Here is a 21055-nt window from a genome sequence, read left to right as displayed (position 1 = left end):
TACAAACTATTATGTATGAAATAAGCTACAAGGATATATTGTAAAGCATAGGGAATATAGTCAATATTTTATAATAACTGTAAATGGAGTATAACCTTTAAAAATTGTGAATCACTATATTGTACATTTGTAACTTACATAATATTGTATATCAACTATACTTCAATTTTAAAAAGAGTTCAAAAAATACATTAAAAAAACAAAGGTTGGGGACTTCCCTGGTGGTCCAGTGGTTAGGAATCTGCCCTCCAATGCAGGGGATGCGGGTTCAATCCCTGGTCAGGGCACTAAGATCCTGTATGCTGCAGGGCAACTAACCCCATGCACCACAACTACTGAGCCCACACGCCACAACTAGAGAGCCTGCGTGCCGCAACTATTAAGCCCATGCGCTCTGGAGCCCGTGCACCACAACTAGAGAGAAGCCTGTGCACCACAACTAGAGAAACCCGTGCACCACAATGAGGAACCCGTGCACGGCAACGAAAGATCCCGCATGCCACAACGAAGATCCCGCATGCTGCAGCTAAGACCCAACACAGCCAAATAAATAAATAAAAATTTTTAAAAATTAAAATTAAAATTAAAAAAAACAAAGGTCAACTCTGCAACTTTGGCAAATGCCTTCCAAGCAAATGTGACTACAGGGTTTTGACTGTCAAAACCCTCTAGGTTTTCTGACTTCATTTAGATTTTGGCCTGTTAATTCTTCACTGTCCTGTTGGCTTTACCATGCTTTAAGAAGGAAGATAATTATATTTTACTCAGCATTTTAAGTTGTTTTTAGTGTGAGGATAACCAACCACACTGAAGAAAAAAGAAGTCTGTTTAGCTTTTCCAACACAACTTTTTATTTTCATTGGAATTAATGTCTTTTTTCCCCCTTAACTTTCTACATAATGATACTTATCATTAATATATTCCCAGGCTCTCCTCTGGTTAAACAAATCTGTTCTCAATAAGTTTAAATGTATTAGTATTCAATCAATTTTATTTCTTAAAGAAATCACTCCCAAATCCTTCTGAACTGCTCTAATCTTATGAATTGATCTCTAATCCTGCCCTACAACTTGGAATCTCCTTTCAACATCGCCTTGGGGATTCCTTTTGTTTCTCTTTTGTGCGGGATACCTTGTTTCTTGGATTTCATACCTTTTCTGTCTTTTGACTAACATTTGTCTTGGTGTAATAAATCCTCTCCTATCTTTCTGAAGAACAATGCATGGAATATCCATATTTTGAGACCTTGCATGTCTGAAACTGTCTTTATTCTGGACTCATAATTAGATCATAGTTTGGCTGTGTGTAGAATTCTAGGTTGGAAATAATTTCCTTCAAAAATTTGAAACCATTCTTTCTTGTCTTCTATCTTACAATGTTTTGATAAGCCTAACTGCTCTGATTCTTGATCCTTGTATGCAACTTGTCCTTTCTCTCTAGAAGCTCTTAGAATTGTTTGTCTGTGTCCAGTGTTCTGAAATTCTATAATGATGGATGTGGTGTGGGCCTGATTTGTTTTGCTATCAGTGTGCCCTTTCAATTTAGAGACTCAGTTCTCCATTTCAGGATAATACTTTAAAATAATTTCTGAGATTATTTCTTCCATTCTGAGTCTCTGTTCTTTTTGTGGGACTGTCATTATTCAGATGTTCAACTTGCTGGACTGATCCTTTGCTTTTTATTAATTTTCTCCTAAAGTAGAGCAAATTTGATTTTCAACTTTATCCTCCAGTCTTTCTACTGAATTTTTATTTCTGCTATCATGGTTTTGATTTCCAAGAGCTCTTTTTTTCTTACCTGAATAGTAGTTACTTTTAAAAATAGCTTCCTGTTGTTATCTTACGCACACAATATATTATCTCTCTGAGGATCTTGATGGATTTTTTGTTAATTTTCAGTTGCTTTTTCTCCCTTGCAATTTGTTTCCTCTAAGTTGCTCTTTTTCTTCTTGCTTGTTTTGGTTTCTTCCTTGTACATTAAATACTTTCCTTAAATGTTTTATGATCCTTGGCTGTCTGCTTATATTTTAGAGTGAGGATATTAAAAAGCTGATTGGAAAGATTGTGTGAGGGCTGGGGCACGTAGGCCAGGGGCTTAATTGTAGGATTCCTTCACCTATTTCTTTAAGAGAAGCCTGATGAGAGTATCTTTGGGATTCTCTTTGGGGCTGGACAGATTCTCCAGATGAGTTTTTCCAAAGATACAGTCATTTCATGTTTATGTTTGTTTAGGAATCAATTTCACAGGTTTGCTAAATCAGTTACCATTCCTCCATCTGCTTTCTAGCTTCTAAAATGTTGCTGCTGTTCTCTTTTCCCTGTCCCTTTGTTCCTACATGGCCTGGAGGATAATACGTGCATTCGCCGCCTGCCCCTCTCCACCCACCGCCCCCCCCCCCTCCCAGTTTTCAACTGGAAGCCCCCGTTATTTCTTTAGGATAATTTTATTAGACAACTGCAGGATCGCGCAGAAAGGTTTTGACAGAAATTACCAGATTGCCCTTAAGTTGTATGTATATGTGAAAAGAGGAATACTATTATATAATAATTGTTTTGCCACAAGTATAAGCAGCTTTCAGGAGTATTGCGTGCACGCACCCATTCGCCTCAATCCTCCGCCTGGCGGCGGCCGGACACAATACAAGAAATGGCTTAAAAAGCAATTAGAGATGCGCACAACAGCTGGGCGAGGACAGAGAAAAACTGCTGAACTAGGCCTAGCGGGTAGACGGTGCCTCTCGGGAACTGATAGAGGGTGGGAGGGGGTCCAATATCGTTGGTGATTGGTTGGCCTCTCTGACCAATCGTGCGCAGCGAGTGGTTTTGCTAATCGTCGTGATCCACCTCCTCGTGGGCTTTGGAGCCACATTGGCAAATGGGACTAGGGCACGTAAGAGGGACAGAACATTTAGCCAATGACACCTTGAAGCGTCGATGGGCGGGGTGAGGCCGCCGCCAGGTTTAGGGCGGAAGGAGTTGTTCTGGATTAGAAGGGGAACGAAAAATGGCGGCGGAAACGCTGCTGTCCAGTCTGTTGGGGCTGCTGCTTTTGGGGCTCCTGTTTCCCGCAAGTCTGACCGGCGGTGTCGGGAGCCTGAACCTGGAGGAGCTGAGTGAGATGCGTTATGGGATCGAGATACTGCCGTTGCCTGTCATGGGAGGGCAGGTGAGGAGGCGTAGAGGGGACGAGGGTCCGGGGCAGAAGGGGAAGGGGGAGAAGGTAGAGGAAGAAGGGCAGCTGTGGAGTCTGTGGCGGGAGCCTAAGGAGAATCGGGAAGAGTTAAGCAGGGGTTTCATGAGGACTCCTGAGGGTCGTAATCAGAGACCCATTCCCTTGGGGCCAGGGCCTGGGAGGGGTGGGGCTTCCCACTGTCCACTTCAGGTCCCAGTTCCTGATTGAAACACTCAGACTCCTCCCCCGTGGAGAAGTGGGAGTGCCCTCGCCCCTCACCCGCTAAGCACAGATGGAGGACTTGTGGCTCACTCTGTCTTGACTGGGCTCTTCCCCAGGATATGAAGAGGGATCTCGTTGTTCTCCCTGATCCCAACCTCCCTTTGCCTCCCTGCCCCCCGACCCCCACTTCTTTCCCAGAGCCAAGCTTCGGACGTGGTGATTGTCTCCTCTAAGTACAAGCAGCGCTATGAATGTCGCCTGCCAGCTGGAGCTATTCACTTCCAGCGTGAAAGGGAGGAGGAGGCACCTGCTTACCAAGGGCCTGGGATCCCTGAGTTGTTGAGCCCAATGAAAGATGCGCCCTGCCTGCTGAAGGTGAAAGGGACTGGGATGGAGGGAAATAGGGCTTGGAAACTATCTATTTGGGAACCATTGTGCCTGTGAATGAGGAGTGATGGGCAGGATCTGTTGGAATTAAGAAGGCCATTGAAGGACTAGGCATATTGTACAGGTCGGAAAGAAGCAAAGAATCCTGTAACCACTGATGACACTTTGCTGAATGTAGAGGAGAGTTAGAAGAGCTCAGAATAAGGGTTAAGCTAAGATTGAGGTGCTAAAGAGGGTCAGTGTGGGGCAGTAAGGTCACTCCCCTTGAGAAGCCTTCCTGGCAAAGTCACCCCCTCCCCTGTCACTCTCTGCCCAGTATCCTATTTTATTTTCATCATGGCACTTTTCATGATCTGAAATCATCTTTTTAACTGAATCATCAGTTTATTCATTTTTGGTCTGAGTCCTAGCACTAGAACGTAAGTCTATGAAGTCAGAGAATTTATCTTGTTCACAGCTGTATCCCCCGTGGTTAAAACAGTATAAGGGAGTTCAATTAATACTTTAATATTCTATGTTTCCCCGGTCTGAGTGCTTCAAGGATATCATGATTTCGTATCTTTATGGACGACAAAGAAGGATTTTTTTTTTTTTTTTTGGCTGTGTTGGGTCTTAGTTGCCGCACATGGGATCTTCGTTGAGGCACACGAGATCTTTCGTTGCGGCTCACGGGCTTCTCTCTCTATTTGTGGCATGCGGGTTTTTCTTTTCTCTAGTTGTGGCACGCAGGCTCCAGGGTGCGTGGGCTCTCTAGTTTGAGGCACGTGGGCTTAGTTGCACCACAATATGTGGGATCTTAGTTCCCTGACCAGGGATCGAACCCACATCCCCTGCATTGCAAGGCAGATTCTTTACTACTGGACCACCAGGGAAGTCCTCAAAGAAGAATTTTTTTATAAAAAGAGAAGAGTGGAAAGCCCACAGGTGCTAACCACTTAGGCTGTAGAGGTCTCTCTCCAAGTCATAGAAGGCAAACAGCCCTCCCTCCTCACCGAGAACCTGGGGGATTGAGTGTGGAAGCAGAGGGAGATGAAAAGTAAATGAGAGATTATGTGTCTTGGAGCCAGGAGAGATTCTGGTTCCAAGAAGAGACATCTGTACTCCATCCCCCGATTGTTCATTTTTCTTATTGTCAGACCAAGGACTGGTGGACGTATGAATTCTGCTATGGACGCCACATCCAGCAGTACCACATGGAAGGTGACTCCCGCCTACATTTTTCCTAAGCCCTCAGCAACCTGTCATGGAAGGTGACCTCCCTCCCCAGTTCCCTTCCCTCCTAGTCCTCTGAGGACAGGGTAACCACGCTTCACTGTGCTTTCTCTTGCAGATTCAGAGATCAAAGGTGAAGTCCTCTATCTCGGCTACTACCAATCGGCCTTCGACTGGAATGATGAAACAGCCAAGGTGGCAGGAGTGTGGGATTGGGAGAGAAAGGGGTCTGGGCTACAGACTGAGAGCCCTGACGAGAAGGGGAGGGTCAGGATTAGCTGACGTGTTTCTTGGGGTTTGGTGGCTATTAGGATAAAGTGCTCCTCTTCCCCCTTGCTGTCTTTCTCACACCCCTCCCTCCTGCCTGATGTCCTCCCCAGGCCTCCAAGCAGCATCGCCTGAAACGCTACCACAGCCAGACCTATGGCAATGGGTCCAAATGCGACCTCAACGGGAGGCCCCGGGAGGCTGAGGTTCGGGTGAGTCTTGGGAGAGGGAAGTTGACACTCCCCCAGTGACAACTCAGGTTCTAAGAGAAGAGGGCAGGGTTGCGTGGTATAGTCAAGAGTTTCTCTCCCAGACCCTAAACTCTAAGTTTAAGACTCGTATTTCTAGCTTCACGGCACTGCCTGGATTTTCAGAGGCAGTTCAGGTCAACATTTCCCAAATCCTCCTCTCCGAACCCCCAACCACATTTTTATCTGTGTTTCTCCTTTCTGTCACCTAAGCTGGACATCTGAGTGTCATTATTGACTCTTACTTCTTCACTTTGTCCTCCTTTCATCATTTAACGACTCTGCAATGAGGTCGTGCTGGTGTAGGTATTGGGCTCTGCTCTGGGGGTACAGTGGTGAGCAGACACGCAGCCCCTGCCCTCATGGACTACAGTCAGGAGAGGAAGACAGAGATTAAAGAATCACAGAAATGAGCCTGTGATTACAAACTGAGAAGGAAGTGATATGGAGGAAAGGAATCAGGGTCAACAACAAAGTCCACTCATTCTACTTCTAGACTTCTCTCACAACTCGCCTCTTCTTTCCCATGCTTGGTACCTTCATCTCACTTGCATCACTGCCAACAGCCTCTTAACAAGTGTTCCCGATCCAGTAGTCCTTAACTGAGTTCAGGCAGACAGCTGTATGGTACGCAGAGTTCCTCAGGTGGTTCTAATGTGTATTCACAAACATAAACACCTGTAGAGAACCACATGACACAAGAATTATCTTTATGTAATACAGATTTGCACATGCAGCTGTGTGCTGGTAAATGTGGAACACCGGGATCGCCAGGGTAGGGTGGGGTGGTGGAAGGGGAAGCCCAGATGTAATGTTTGCCAGTATCCATGGTATAAATATCCCCATCATGGCAAAATTCATGCTATCACTGTGACGTCAGTCATCTTGCAACATTCCTGAAAACTTACCAGTTGGCTCTTGTGAACTGGCCTGAGCTGGCTTCAGCACACCCCTATAAGCAAGTGTCCCTTCTCTACCGAGTTCTGGAAAGCCTTCAAATAATTATGCCTCACACAAAGGATAAGATCCAAATACTTCAGCACAGACTGGGGTGGTAGCAGTGGAGGTGGTGGGAAGCAGCCAGATTCTGGATATATTTTGAAGGTAGAGCCAAGATTTGTTGATGGATTGGATGTGAGGTGGAGTCAAGTATGACTCCAGGGATTTTAGCTTGAGCAACTGGGAGAATGGAATTGTCATTTACTCAAGTGGGAAGAAACGGGTTTGGAGGAGGAAACTAGGCTGGTGTTGGACATATGAAGGTCAAGATGCCTATTAGATATCCCAGTGGTGATGGTCAGTTGGTAGTTGACTCTGTAATTCTGGAGTTCCGGGACAGGGTTTGGGTTGAAGATATAACATCTTACTGCGTTTCTGTCCCACTGCCCTTCTTCCTGTCCTTTGAACCAGTGAGTCTCATTGTTCCCTCTGCCTAGCGCCATCTTCCCAGAGATCTTTGAATGGCTGGCTCCATCCTCTCAGGTTATATATACCTATGACACCTCCGCAGGGAGACCTAACATAGGCACACAGACACACACCCCCTTCTGCCTTGATCCTGGTAAACACCTACAGTGTTTTATATTCTTCAATGCATATATCATTTCCTGAAATTAGCTTATTTTTTGAGTTTAATCTCTCTCTCTATCCCCACTAGAATAAGCTCCAGGGAGTCAGGGACAATGTCTGTCTCATTTTACGCTGTATCCTCAGTGCCTTCAACAGCGCCTGGCACCAAGTAGGTGCCCAGAGATTATTTATTGAATGAATGGAAGAAATGATGAGCCATTTCAAATGTCACTTTATTTTATGTGACCTTCCTTGGCTAGCCCAGAAAGTTCATTGTGTTCCCTCAGCGCTTCATATACCTACAACCACGTCCACATATATCCACGTCTTAGCCTGTTTGGGCTGCTATAACAAAATACCACAGGCTGGGTAACTTATAAGCAACAGACATTTATTTCTCACTGTTCTGGAAGCTGGAAGTCTGAGATCTGGGTGCCAGCATGGTCGGGTGAGGGCCCTCTTCCAGGTCACAGACTTCTTGTGTCCTCACAAAGGAGCTCTGTGGGGTCTCTTTCATAAGAGCATTAATCCCATTCATGAGGGTTCCATCGTCATGACCTAAGCATCTCCCAAAGGCCCCACGTCCTAATACTATCACAGTGGGCATTAGGAATTCAGTATACGAATTTTAGGGAGACACAGACGTTCAGACTATAGCAACCCACAGCATCCACACACATATATAATCTATTATAGCACTTGATTGTATTGTTTGTTTCTTTACTTGTCTGTACCTTCAGTAGGCCGAGAACTGAAGGCATTTTCCTCACATCTGCTGAACCATGTGCCCTGTGCCAAGCTCTATAATAGACGCTGGAGATGAAATGGTGATTGAGAGACCTAGTCCTGCTCTCAGGAGACAGACATTAAATAAAGAGCCACAGGAAGCAGGATAAACTCTCTGAAGGGTGAGGCACTTTTCACAGGGGAGCACACAATAAAGGAACTAACCGAGTCCAGGTCAAGGGGAGGCCTCTGGAGGAGGTGACCTTTGAACCAGCAGTTGAAGGATGAAGAGTTAGTCCAGCAGCTATAGACCAGTGGGAAGGAGAGGGCGTTCCAGGCGGAAGGTACAGTGAGTGCAAAAGGCCTGGAGGCAGGAGGGATTGATAGCCGTTCCCAGTGACTGGAGGGACTTGTGGGAGATGAGGCTGGGCAGTCTTTAGGGGACAAGTCACAGGTCATGAAGCTCTGTAGCTGTGTTGAGGAGTTTGGACAATCTGAGAAACGAGGGGGAGCCGGTGAAGTATTTTGCGCAGAGTGGTGCCGTATGCGGAGTTGGTTTTGAAGGCTCACCCTGGCTGGAGCATAGCAAGTGAGTGGGAGACCAGTGAGAAGGTGGTTGCGGTAGTCCAGGTGAGAAAACGAGGTGGTCCAGGGGTGAAGACATGTGAATTATTGGAGAGATTTAAGGGGCAAAATCAATATAGTAAGATTCGCAGGTTTCTGGCTTGAGCAACTGGATGGATGGTGATTTCTGTTTTTGAGACGGGTACAGTGGGAAGAGGAGTAGGTTTGGTGAAGGAAAATGATGACTTTGATTTTGAATATGATGATTTTAGTGGCTGTAGGCATCCAAGTAGAGATATCTGAGGAGGCTGTGGATCTGGGGGTCTGGAGCTGAGGAGAGAGATCTAAATTGAACCCAGAGCGCTGGAGCCATCAACATACTTTTAATAATTGAAGCATGGTATGGATGAAATCTCCCCCTGCCCCCCGCCCAAGAAACAGGATATAGTGAGAAGTGGGACAGAACTGTGAGGAAGCCAGCATTGAAAGCCTGGGCAGAAGGGAGCTTTGCCAAGAAGAAGCGACCAGAAGGGAGACTGTGGTGACATGGAAGGACATGGACATGGACTGTGGTGACATGGAAGGACATGGAAGGACATGTCTCAAGGAGGGACTGGTCCGTGGTGTTGGCTGCATCTGAACCTTCAAGGAAGAGGAGAATTAAAAACTGCTGTGGGTGATCATAGGAATTGTTATTTTAATGAAAGCAAAACACGAACATGGAAATAAAAATTCAGACTGTAGGGATGGGAACCAGAGGAAAATTGCTAAGTCCTCTGCTCCCAGTCTCCCCTGACCAGTCCTTTGGTTGGACTCAATGCCAGAGGTCATTGGCAGTGTCCACCAGAGCAGTTCCAGTGGGCTGGTGAAGCTGAGGTGTTGAGGAACGTGGTGAGAAAGTGGGAATCTTTGAAGCAGTCTGGCTGTGAAGGGAAGGGAAAAGGCAAGCACTAGTTAGCAGGGCTGTGGGCTTGGGAAAGTGGGACTTTGTGCTTGTTGTTTCATGTGTTAAGATGGGAGCGTGTTTAAATGCTGGGTGGACCTAGTAGAAAGGAGGCAAGGTTGAGGTACAGGAGAGAGAATGAGAAGAGAATGTGGGCAGGGCTGGGATCCTGAGAAGGCAGCTCTGTGGTTGTAACTAGAACAGAAAGATGGCATATTTGCTGGGGAGTCTGGAGGTTTTAGTGGCAGAAAGTTGAGGGCGTTCCTCTGTGGCTGCTTTTATATCCTGATGGGCCACCCAAGTTCGTAGCCTGAGTGACTGAGTGAATCCCCCACTCCAGGGCAGGCCTGGTGAAGTTCCATCTTCCCAGTGCCTCCTTGGCGGGAGCGGTGTGCACAGTGTTTGGTAAAAGTGCAGTTTCCGGGGAGTTTGGGAGCAATTGGTTAGCCATCTGGAAATAAATAAATTTGGATCGCTATCTCAATTCGTACATTAAGTAAGATTTCAGAGAGATCTAAGATTTTTCCATCAAAATGTTTAATTATGAAACATTTCAAACATACAGAAAATAATGTCAAAGAGACCCATAAATCCATTGCCAAGTTAAACAGATGTTAACATTTTGCCATATTTGCTTCAGATCTGTTTTTTTTAATAGAAGGAATAAAATGCTAATGATATAGTAAAAGCCACCCTCTCATTTCTTCCCTCTCTCTCCTCTCTAGAAACAACCACAACCATCTCTATTCTTGCTTTGTACTTTTATTAGTGCTACACATATCACAGACAATATATATATTTTGTGTTTTAAAATTATACATCAGTTTAGTTTTGCTTTTTCACTAATCGATGTTTTTACCATTCTGTGGCATGACATGGAGATCCAGTTCGATGATTTTTTTTAAAAATAAATTTATTTATTTATTTATTTTTGGCTGCGTTGGGTCTTCATTGCTGCGTGGGGGCTTTCTCTAGTTGCAGCGAGCGGGGCCTACTTTTCGTTGCGGTGCACGGACTTCTCATTGTGGTGGCTTCTCTTGTTGCAGAGCACGGGCTCTAGGCGCGCAGGCTTCAGTAGTTGTGGCACACGGGGTCAGTAGTTGTGGCTCACGGGCTCTAGAGTGCAGGCTCAGTAGTTGTGGCGCACGGGCTTAGTTGCTCTGTGGCATGTGGGATCTTCCTGGACCAGGCCTCGAACCCGTGTCCCCTGCATTAGCAGGCGGATTCTTAACCACTGTGCCACCAGGGAAGCCCTAAGATGGGTTTTTCTATATCTGTAAAATATGCTGTTGAGATTTTGATAGGGATTGCATTGAATATGTATGTCACTTAGTGTAGTATTTGCCATCTTAGCAATATTATGTTTTCCAGTCCATGAACATGGAATGTCTTTCCGTTTATTTGTATCTTCTATAATTTCTTTTAATAATGTTTTTTAGTTTTCAGTGTACAAGTCTTTCACCTCCTTGGATAAATGTACCCTAAGTATTTTTTTTTTTGATGCTATTGTGAATGAAATTTTTTTTTTAATTTCCTGTTTGAATTGTTCATTGCAAGTGTATAGAGATACAACTGATATTTGCATGTTGATTTTATATCCTGCCTCTTTGCTGAATTCATTTATTACCTCTAACAATTTTTTTGTTTGGGTTCCTTTGGATTTTCTTTTTTTTTTTTTTTTTTCGGGAGAAGGAAGGATTTATTACTTGCAGCAAGTACAAAGGACAAGGTGGATCTTTCCCAAAGCAGTGTCTCCCTGAACAGCAAAATTGGGGAATTTTTTAGCTAAGTGTACATGCATACTCATGAAGAGGCTTGAGTAGAGGAGATCAACATAGAATTGGGGCAAAAGTGGACAGAGTCCAAGCTTTAGTTGATTGAAGTCAGGAAGGTCAATATCATCATTCTGTCCTCTACCTGAGTGGGGGCCTTAGTTCCTGCAGAACTCAAAGACTGTATCAGATTGTTATGTATATCCCTTGAGGAGGAGCTAAAACTGCACCCCAGATGGGACTCAAACCCACAGTCTTCCAAGTGAAACCACACAGCTCGTCTCAGGACTTAATGAAGCTCAGGTTCTTTATGTTTCGGAGCAGAAGGAATTCAGCAAGAGGGAAAGTGATAGGTAAGAATTAGATTTATTAATATCCTTTGCAAAGAGGTTGCAGGAAAATGAGGCACAAGAGGATGGTCATGTCCCAGGTCTCAGGCGAGTTCCTGGGATGGGCCATCAAGTGAGGGTCCTTGATTTTGTGCAGGAAAGAATTCAAAAAGCAAGCCATAGTAAAATGAAAGGAGAGATACACATTCCAATAGGCAGAATGTGGTCCATCTCAGAAGGTGAACATGGCCTCCTTTGGATTTTCTATGTGTAATGTCATGTAACCTCTGAAACAGAGATAAGTTTACTTCTTCCTTTCCAATTTGGATGCCCTTTATTTCTTTTTCTTGTTTAATTGCTCTGGTTAGAACTTCTAGTACTGTGTTAAATAGAAGTGACATAAAGTAGGCATCCTTATCTTGTTCCTAATATTAGGGAAAAGGCTCTCATTCATTCATCATTGAGTGTGACATTAGTGGTGGGGTTTTCATGTATGGCCTTTATCATGTTGAGACATTCTCTTCTATTCCTAGTTTATCAAGTGATTTCATCATGAAAGAATGTTGAATTTTGTCAAATGCTTTTTCTACGTGAATTGAGATGATCATGTGGCTTTTTTCTGCATTCTATTATATTAATGTGATGTATTATGTTATATAGATTGATTTTTTAATATGTTGAACCATCTTTGCATTCCTGGAATAAATCCCACATAAATCATGATGTATAATGCTTTCAGTGTGCTGCTGAATTTATTTTCCTAGTATTTTGTTGAGAAATTTTGCATCTGTATTCACAAGGGATATTGGTCTAAAATTTTCTTTTCTGGTAATACCTTTGTTGGGCTTTGGTATCAGGGTAATACTAGCCTCATAGAATGAGTTAGGTAGGCATTGGTTTATATATTCCATATTTAATTCCTTAGTTACTTACATTTTCTCTGTAGCTTACCTTTTTCTTTTGTTTAGAATGTCTTAAATGTACTTTTAATTAACAAAATTTTTTTTCAGAACAAACTTTTTATTGAAGTATAGTTGATTTACAATGTTGTGTTAGTTGCAGGTATACAGCAAAGTGATTCAGTTATATATATATTTTCAGATTCTTTTCCATTATAGGTTATTACAAGATATTGAATGTAGTTCCCTATGCCATACAGTAGGTCCTTATTGTTTATTTTATATATAGTAGTGTGTATCTGCTAATCCCAAACTTCGAATTGATCCCTCCCCAACCCCCTTTCCCCTTTGGTAACCATAAGTTTATTTTCTATGTCTATGAGTCTGTTTCTGTTTTGTAAGTAAGTTCATTTGTATCATATTTTAGATTCCGCATATAAGTGATGTATGATATTTGTTTTTCTCTTTCTGACTTACTTCACTTAGTATGATAATCTCTAGGTGCATACATGTTGCTGCAAATGGCATTATTTCATTGTTTTTATGGCTGAGTAGTATTCCATTGTGTATATATACCACATCTCTTTATCCATTCATCTGTCAATGGACATTTAGGTTGCTTCCATGTTTTGGCTATTGTAAATAGTGCTGCTATGAACATTAGGGTGCATGTTTCTTTTTGAATTATAGTTTTATCCGGATATATGCCCAGGAGTGGGATTGCTGGATCATATGTAACTCTATTTTTAGTTTTTTAAGGAACCTCCATACTGTTTTCCATAGTGGCTGCACCAATTTACATTCCCACCAACAGTATAGGAGGGTTCCCTTTTCACCACACCCTCTGCAGCATTTATTATTTGTAGACTTTTTAATGATGGCTGTTCTGACTGGTGTGAGGTGATACCTCATTGTAGTTTTGATTTGTATTTCTCTGATAATTAGCAGTGTTGAGCATCTTTTCATGTGCCTATTGGCCATCTGTATGTCTTCTCTGGAGAATGTCTATTTAGATCTTCTGCCCATTTTTTGATTGGGTTGTTTGTTTTTTTGATATTGAGCTGTATGAGCTGTTTGTATATTTTGGAAATTAAGCCCTTGTTGGTCACATTGTTCACAAATATTTTCTCCCATTCCACAGGTTGTCTTTTCGTTTTGTTTATGGTTTTCTTTGCTGTGCAAAAGCTTTTAAGTTTAATTAGATCCCATTTGTTTATTTTTGCTTTTATTTCCACTTCTCTAGGAGACGGAGCCAAAAAATTTCTGTGATTTATGTCAAAGAGTGTTCTGCCTATGTTTTCGTCTAGGAATTTTATAGTATCTGGTCTTTTTTTTGGCTGCGTTGGATCTTCGTTGCTGTGGGCGGGCTTTTCTCTAGTTGTGGCGAGCAGGCTTCTCATTGCAGTGGCTTCTCTTGTTGCAGAGCACAGGCTCTAGGCGTGCGGGCTTCAGTAGTTGTGGCATGTGGGCTCAGTAGTTGTGGCTCGCGGGCTCTAGAGCGCAGGCTCAGTAGTTGTGGCGCACGGGCTTAGTTGCTCTGAGGCATGTGGGATCTTCCTGGACCAGGGATCGAACCCATGTCCCCTGCATTGACAGGCAGATTCTTAACCACTGTGCCACCAGGGAAGTCCCAGTATCTGGTCTTATATTTAGATCTTTTATCCATTTTGAGTTTGTGTTTTGTATATGGTGTTAGAGAATGTACTAATTTAATTATTTCACATGTAGCTGTCCAGTTTTCCTAGTACCACTTGCTGAAGGGACTGTCTTTTCTCCATTGTATATTCTTGCCTCCTTTGTCATAGATTAATTGACCATAAGTGCATGGTTTATTTCTGGGCTTTCTATCCTGTTCCACTGATCTATGTGTCTGTTTTTGTGCCAGTACTATACTGTTTTGATTACTGTAACTTTGTAGTATTGTCTCAAGTCAGGGAGAGTGATTCCTGTACCTCTGTTCTTCTTTCTCACAATTGTTTTGGCTATTTGGGGTCTTTTGTGTTTCCATACAAATTTAAAAAATTTTGTTCTAGTCCTGTGAAAAATGCCACTAGTATTTTAATAGGGAAAGCATTGAATCTGTAGATTGCCTTGGGTAGTATGGTCATTTTAACAATATTCTTCCAACCCAAGAACATGGTATATCTTTCCATCTGTTTGTGTCAACTTCACTTTCTTTCATCAATGTCTGATAACTTTTGGAGTAAGTCTTTTGCCTCCTTAGGTCGGTTTATTCCTAGGTATTTTATTGTTTTTGATGCAGTGGTAAATGGGATTGTTTTCTTAATTTCTCTGATATTTCATTGTTAGTGTATAGAAATGCAGCAGCTCTCTGTAAATTAGTTTTGAATCCTTAATTCCAATATGATTAAAATTTTCAGTCTTTTTCTTTATAGTTTGTACTTTGGATCTTTTATTAAATACTTTTCTATTCACCTATATTTTTCAAGTTTTAGAAGATTTCTTATTATATTTCAGACTTTAATTCAATCAAAAATTTAATGTACAGTGTAAGCTTGGGACCTAAATATACCTAATTTCCATCAGTATAACCAGTTGTCCCAGCATCGTTTATTGAGTAATCTGCATTTCCTCTCTGATTTGTAGCACCACCTCAGTCATTTATCAGGTTCCAATATATGTGTGCACTTTCTTATTGGCTTCTCTTTTGTTTTAAAAGTCTGTCTATTACTAAGTTCTGTTATCTGATAATATGCATTTTCCTTTGTTCTTCAAAACCATCTGGGCTATTATTGGATAAGTTCTGTGAAAAACTCTTTTGGGAATTTTAATTGGAAGTATGTTGAATTTTAGATTAATTTGGAGAGAATTGATATTTTATGATATTGAGTCTTCATATACTATGAACATGATGTTTACTTTTTATTGTCTTGTACTTCAGTAAGATTTAAATTTTCTCTGTGAAGCTCTCGTACATCTTATGTGAGGTTAGTCCTAGATACCTTGTAGCTTTTGGTTATTTGTGTCTTGTGTGTATATGTACATGTTTCAAGCATACAAGCACCTTATACTTTTTGATGCAACTGTAAATGGCATCTTTTAAAAATTACATCTTATGATTGATTGTTGCTGGTGTATGGTCACATTAATTGATTTTATGTATTGATCTTGCATTCAGCAACTTTGCTGAACTCTCTCATTTCTAATAGTTTGCAGATTCCCATGGATTTTCTGTGTAAATAATCATGTCATCTGCAAATAGGGACAATTTTGGTTTCTTCCTTTCTAATTCATATACATTTCATTTTCCTTACACTTACAGTGCAATAGAAATGGTGATGATGGCCATCTTTGACTTGTTCCTGACTTTAAAGGGAGTGCTCCTGAAGTTACACTAGTTTTTAAAAATATTTTATTTATTTATTTAGCTGTGCCAGGTCTTTTTTTTTTTTTTAGTCGCGGCACGCAGGATCTTTGTTGTGGAGTGCAGAATCTTCATTGTGGCGTGCAGAATCGTTAGTTGCGGTGTGTGGGATCTTTTTTTTTTTTTTTTGTCTGTGTTGGGTCTTCACTGCAGGGCGTGGGCTTCTCATTGCGGTGGTTTCACTTATTGTGCAGCATGGGCTCTAGGCACGCGGGCTTCAGTAGTTGTGGCACGAGGGCTCAGTAGTTGTGGCTCATGGGCTCTAGAGTGCAGGCTCAGTAGTTGTGGCACATAGGCTTAGTTGCTCCACGGGTTGTGGGATCTTCCCGGACCAGGGATGGAACCCGTGTACCCTGTATTGGCAGGCAGATTCTCAACCACTGCGCCACTAGGAAGTCCCCGTGTGGGATCTTTAGTTGCGGCATGCAGGATCTTTTTTCATTTGCAGCATGCAGGATCTAGTTCCCTGACCAGGGATCAAACTTGGGCCCCCTGCATTGGGAGTGCAGGGTCTTTATTTATTTATTTATTTTTAATTCATTTATTTTATTTACTTATTTTTGGCTGCATTGGGTCTTCATTGCTGTGCACAGGCTTTCTCTAGTTGCGGTGAGTGGGGGCTACTCTTCCTTGCGGTGCGCAGGTTTCTCATTGAGGTGGCTTCTCTTGTTGTGGAGCATGGGCTCTAGGCTCATGGGCTCAGTAGTTGTGACTTGCAGGCTCTAGAGCGCAGGCTCAGTAGTTGTGGTGCACGGGCTTAGTTGCTCCGCAGCATGTGGGCTCTTCCCGGACCAGGGCTCAAACCCGTGTCCCCTGCATTGGCAGGTGGATTCTTAACCACCACGCCACCAGGGAAGCCCGTACAGGGTATTTAACCAAGGTTTTTGTTTTGTTTTGTTTAAATAAATTTATTTATTTACTTTTGGCTGCGTTGGGTCTTCATTGCTGCATGCGGGCTTTCTCTAGTTGTGGCGAGTGGGGGCTACTCTTTTGTTGCGTGCGCAGGCATCTCTTGTTGTGGAGCACAGGCTCTAGGCATGCGGGCTCAGTAGTTGTGGCTCGTGGGCTCTGGAGCACAGGCTCTAGTCATGCGGGCTCAGTAGTTGTGGCTCGTGGGCTCTAGAGCACAGGCTCAGTAATTGTGGCGCATGGGCTCTAGAGCGCAGGCTCAGTAGTTATGGCACATGGGCTTAGTTGCTCCGTGGCATGTAGGATCTTCCTGGACCAGGGCTCAGACCCGTGTCCCCTGCATTCGCAGGTGGATTCTTTTTTTTTTTTTTTTTTTTTTTTAACTCAGTCACTGCCAGCGTGCGACTCTTCTGCTGGAGTGTGTGCAGTGGGATGAGAGGGTAGCGATTTGAGGGTCACTTTACTTTTTTTTTTTAATTTTTATTTATTTATTTATGGCTGTGTTGGGTGTTCGTTGCTGTGCGGGGGCTTTCTCCAGTTGTGGCAAGTGGGGGCCACTCTTCATCGCGGTGCGCGGGCCTCTCACTGCCGCGGCCTCTCTTGTTGCGGAGCACAGGCTCCAGACGCGCAGGCTCAGTAATTGTGGCTCACGGGCCCAGTTGCTCTGCGGCATGTGGGATCTTCCCAGACCAGGGCTCGAACCCGTGTCCCCTGCATTAGCAGGCAGACTCCCAACCACTGCGCCACCAGGGAAGCCCTCGCAGGCGGATTCTTTTTTTTTTTTTTTTTTTTTAAATGACTTATTCAATACTGAGTATTTATTTATTTATTTATTTATTTTTGGCTGTGTTGGGTCCTCGGTTCGTGCGAGGGCCCTCTCCAGTTGCGGCAAGCGGGGGCCACTCTTCATCGCGGTGCGGGGACCGCTCTTCATCGCGGTGCGCGGGCCTTTCTCTATCGCGGCCCCTCCCGTCGCGGGGCACAGGCTCCAGACGCGCAGGCTCAGCAATTGTGGCTCACGGGCCCAGCTGCTCCGTGGCATGTGGGATCTTCCCAGACCAGGGCTCGAACCCGTGTCCCCTGCATTAGCAGGCAGATTCTCAACCACTGCGCCACCAGGGAAGCCCGGAGTGCAGGGTCTTAACCACTGGACCACCAGGGAAGTCCCTGAAGTTACACTTTTTTAAAAAAAATTAATTAATTAATTTATTTATTTATTTTTGGCTGTGTTGGGTCTTCGTTTCTGTGCGAGGGCTTTCTCTAGTTTGGGCAAGCGGGGGCCACTCTTCATCGCGGTGCGTGGGCCTCTCACTATCGCGGCTTCTCTTGTTGCAGAGCACAGGCTCCAGACGCGCAGGCTCAGTAGTTGTGGCTCACGGGCCTAGTTGCTCCACGGCATGTGGGATCTTCCCAGACCAGGGCTCGAACCCATGTCCCCTGCATTGGCAGGCAGATTCTCAACCACTGCGCCACCAGGGAAGCCCTGAAGTTACACTATTAACATATTTTCCTGTAGGCTTTTTGTAGACACTCTTTATCAGGTGAATGAAGATCCATTCTATTCCTAATTTGCTGAATATTTTCATGATGCAAAGCTGTGGAATTTTAACACATGTTTTTCTGTATCTATTAAGAGGGTCCTATGGTTTTTCATCTGTTTTTTGATATGGTAAATTAAAGTAATTCATTTTCTAAGGTTTTTTACCCTTGCATTTCTGGGATAATCCATCGTCATGAACTATTCTTAACACATTGCTATGTTCAGTCTCCTAATACGTGATTTTTACAGCTATTTTCATGTGTGAATTGGTCTATAATTTTCTTTTTTTGTATTGTGCTTACTTTCTTTTGGTATCAGGTAATATTAGCTTCATAAGCGCCTTGAGAAGCTTCCCTCTTTCTCTGTTCTCTGAAATAGTTTGCTAAGATAGGAATTTATCTGTTCTTCAAAGGTTTGGGAGAACTCTGTAAAACTGCCTCATCCCTACAATTCACCACAATATTGGTATATTGTGGGCATGGTTTTTACTACTGTTTTAATTTACTTAATGATAATAAAATTTTTTAGGTTTACTATGTCATAAAGCATTAATAAATTATAATTTCTTAGGCTGTTATTTCATTCCTAAATTTTCAAATGTATTAGCATAAAATTAGTGTTTTATTTTTATTTAAAATCTGTTTTTGTAGATATACCCCCTTTTTAATTCCTAATATTGACTTTGCCTTTTCTCTTTTTGTTGCTCTGTCTTGCCAGAGATTTGTCTGTTAGTCCAAGAGCTACCTTTTGACTTTGTTTATCCTCTCTATTGTCCGATTACTATTTCATTAACATCTTCATTATTTTATCTTTATTATTTCTTTCCTTCTTCTTCTTTTAAGTTTATTCTGTTCTCTTTCTTTCTTGGATTTTTTTCACACTTAAAAATTTTTATATTTAATTTTTGAATAGGTATTAAATTTTCATAGCTCCAATGTAGAAATGCTTTACAAAGTATATAGAGAAAAGCCTCAACACACCTTTCCCCTCATCAGTCTCTTCCCATCCCCATAAAAAGGTAACCATTGTTAGCTTCTTTTTATACACTCAGAAATTTTTTTTGCTCTTATTTTATTAAAACATTTTTAAAAATTGAAGTATAGTAGTTGATTATATTATATAAATTACAGGTGTACAATATGGTGATTCACAATTTTTAAAGGTTATACTCCATTTATAGTTATTATAAAATATTGGCTGTATTCCCCATGTTATACAGTATATCCTTGTAGTTTATTTTATACATTATAGTTTGTACCTCTTTATCCTCTATCCCTATATTGCCCCCCTCTTCATCTCCCCACTGGTAACCACTAGTTTATTCTCTGTATCTGTGATTTGACATTAAGTTATTTATTGCTTTTCTAATGTTAAACCAATTTTGCTTTCCTGAGATGAACCCAATTTAGTCATATGTATTACCTTTGACTATCCTTTTATATCTTGTTGGGCTCAGTTTGTGATGTTTTAAAGGATCTTGTATAGTGTATCTCTTGAGAGATATTGACCTGTAGTTTTTCCTTCTATTACTGTCCTTATCATGCTTTAGTGACAAGGTTATGCTAGCCTCAGAAAATAAGTTGAAAAATGTTCACTTTTTCTATACTCTGAAGGGTGTGTAAGATTCCAATTTTTTATTCCTTAAATGTTTGCTAGAATTCACCTGGAAAATCATCTTGGTCTAGGTTTTCTTTGTGGAAAGATTAATGGAAAACCTTTATGATTTGTGGAAATCATAAAGTTATGATTCATTTGATTTAGTAGTTTTAGGAATATTCAAAGTTTTCTATATCTAGTTGGGTCAGTTTTAGTAAGTTATATTTTTTAGGAATTTATCTAGTTTGTCTCATTTTTCAGATTTATTGGTATAAAGTTGTTCATGATATCCTTCTATTATCTTTCTAATTTCTGTAGCATCTGTATTTAGGTTCCTCTTTTCCTTGTTCATGGGTTATTTTTGCCTTGCTCTTTTGTTACTGGTCAGTTTCTCAAGAGGTTGGTCAGTTTTAGTAGACTTTTCAGAGAACTAATTTTGGCTATGTTGAGCTTCTGTATTGTATTTGTTTTCCATTGTATTTATTTCCACGCTAATCTTTATTTTCCTTCCTTCTACTTTTTTCAGCTTTAATTTGCTGTTTTTTTTCTAACTTCTTGAAATGAATACTTAGTTCATTTCCAGCTTTTCCTCTTTTATAATACGCCTCTTATAAATTTCTCTCCAAGTACTACTTTAGGTATGTGTCACAGTTTTCTAAGCCTATTTTAAGTTTCTTTATCTAATTTTCAAATGGATAATACTTTCCCATGACTCAAAACCCAGAAACTATAAAGAGGTGTGCAGTGAAAAATTTCCCTCCCAAACTTCCCTCCCACCTGCTCATTTCCCATTGTGCCCTCCCCCCACCCCCACCCCCCAAGTAACCCTGCTTAGATTATTCTTTGTCCTTCCAGCCTTTCTTTGTGTGTTTAAAAGCAATTATGACTAGAGATTCTTATTTCCTGTTCCCTTTTTTTACACACAATACACAGTATATTAAACACACATTCTGCACCTTGTTTTTGTATATCTTGACAATAATTCTTAGAGATCTTTCAATGGCAGTGCATCTAGAACTTTATTGTTTTCACATTTGCATAATGTTCCATTGTGTGAATATTCTATCATTTTGTCACCATTACTGTACTGATTAAAATAGTTTCCCCCCTACTTTTTGTCATTACAAAAGATTATTCCATTATACATATGTATATGTGTAACTGTATCTTGAAAGTGTAATTGCTGGGTGCAGGTTATATATATTTAAAGATTGTCTTTTTAAAATTTTTGTTATGGAAAATTTAAAACATAGAATCAGAGATAATTGTCCAGTGACCCACCTGTGTATCGTCTGGCTTGAGCCAATATGGCCAGT

At 41.9% G+C, this 21055-nt stretch overlaps 1 protein-coding gene across 4 annotated transcripts in view; it reads left to right on the top strand.

Moving 5' to 3' along the window:
• Positions 1-2968: 2968 nt before the first annotated feature.
• The window catches only part of OS9 (OS9 endoplasmic reticulum lectin), a 31028-nt gene continuing 12941 nt past the window's right edge, over positions 2969-21055 (top strand). For all 4 annotated transcript variants that reach the window (XM_007179691.3, XM_007179689.2, XM_007179690.2 and 1 more), the window contains exons 1-5: positions 2969-3165; positions 3592-3768; positions 4917-4980; positions 5111-5187; positions 5373-5471. In XM_007179691.3, coding sequence (XP_007179753.1) covers positions 3004-3165; positions 3592-3768; positions 4917-4980; positions 5111-5187; positions 5373-5471 — 579 coding nt within the window. In that variant the 5' untranslated portion in view covers positions 2969-3003. The remainder of the gene's footprint in view (positions 3166-3591; positions 3769-4916; positions 4981-5110; positions 5188-5372; positions 5472-21055) is intronic.

Source organism: Balaenoptera acutorostrata, chromosome 11 (assembly GCF_949987535.1).
Source record: "Balaenoptera acutorostrata chromosome 11, mBalAcu1.1, whole genome shotgun sequence".
NCBI classification, from domain to species: Eukaryota; Metazoa; Chordata; class Mammalia; order Artiodactyla; family Balaenopteridae; genus Balaenoptera; species Balaenoptera acutorostrata.
The sequence above is the reverse complement of the archived record's forward strand: the minus strand, read 5'-3'. Positions and strand labels throughout refer to the sequence as shown.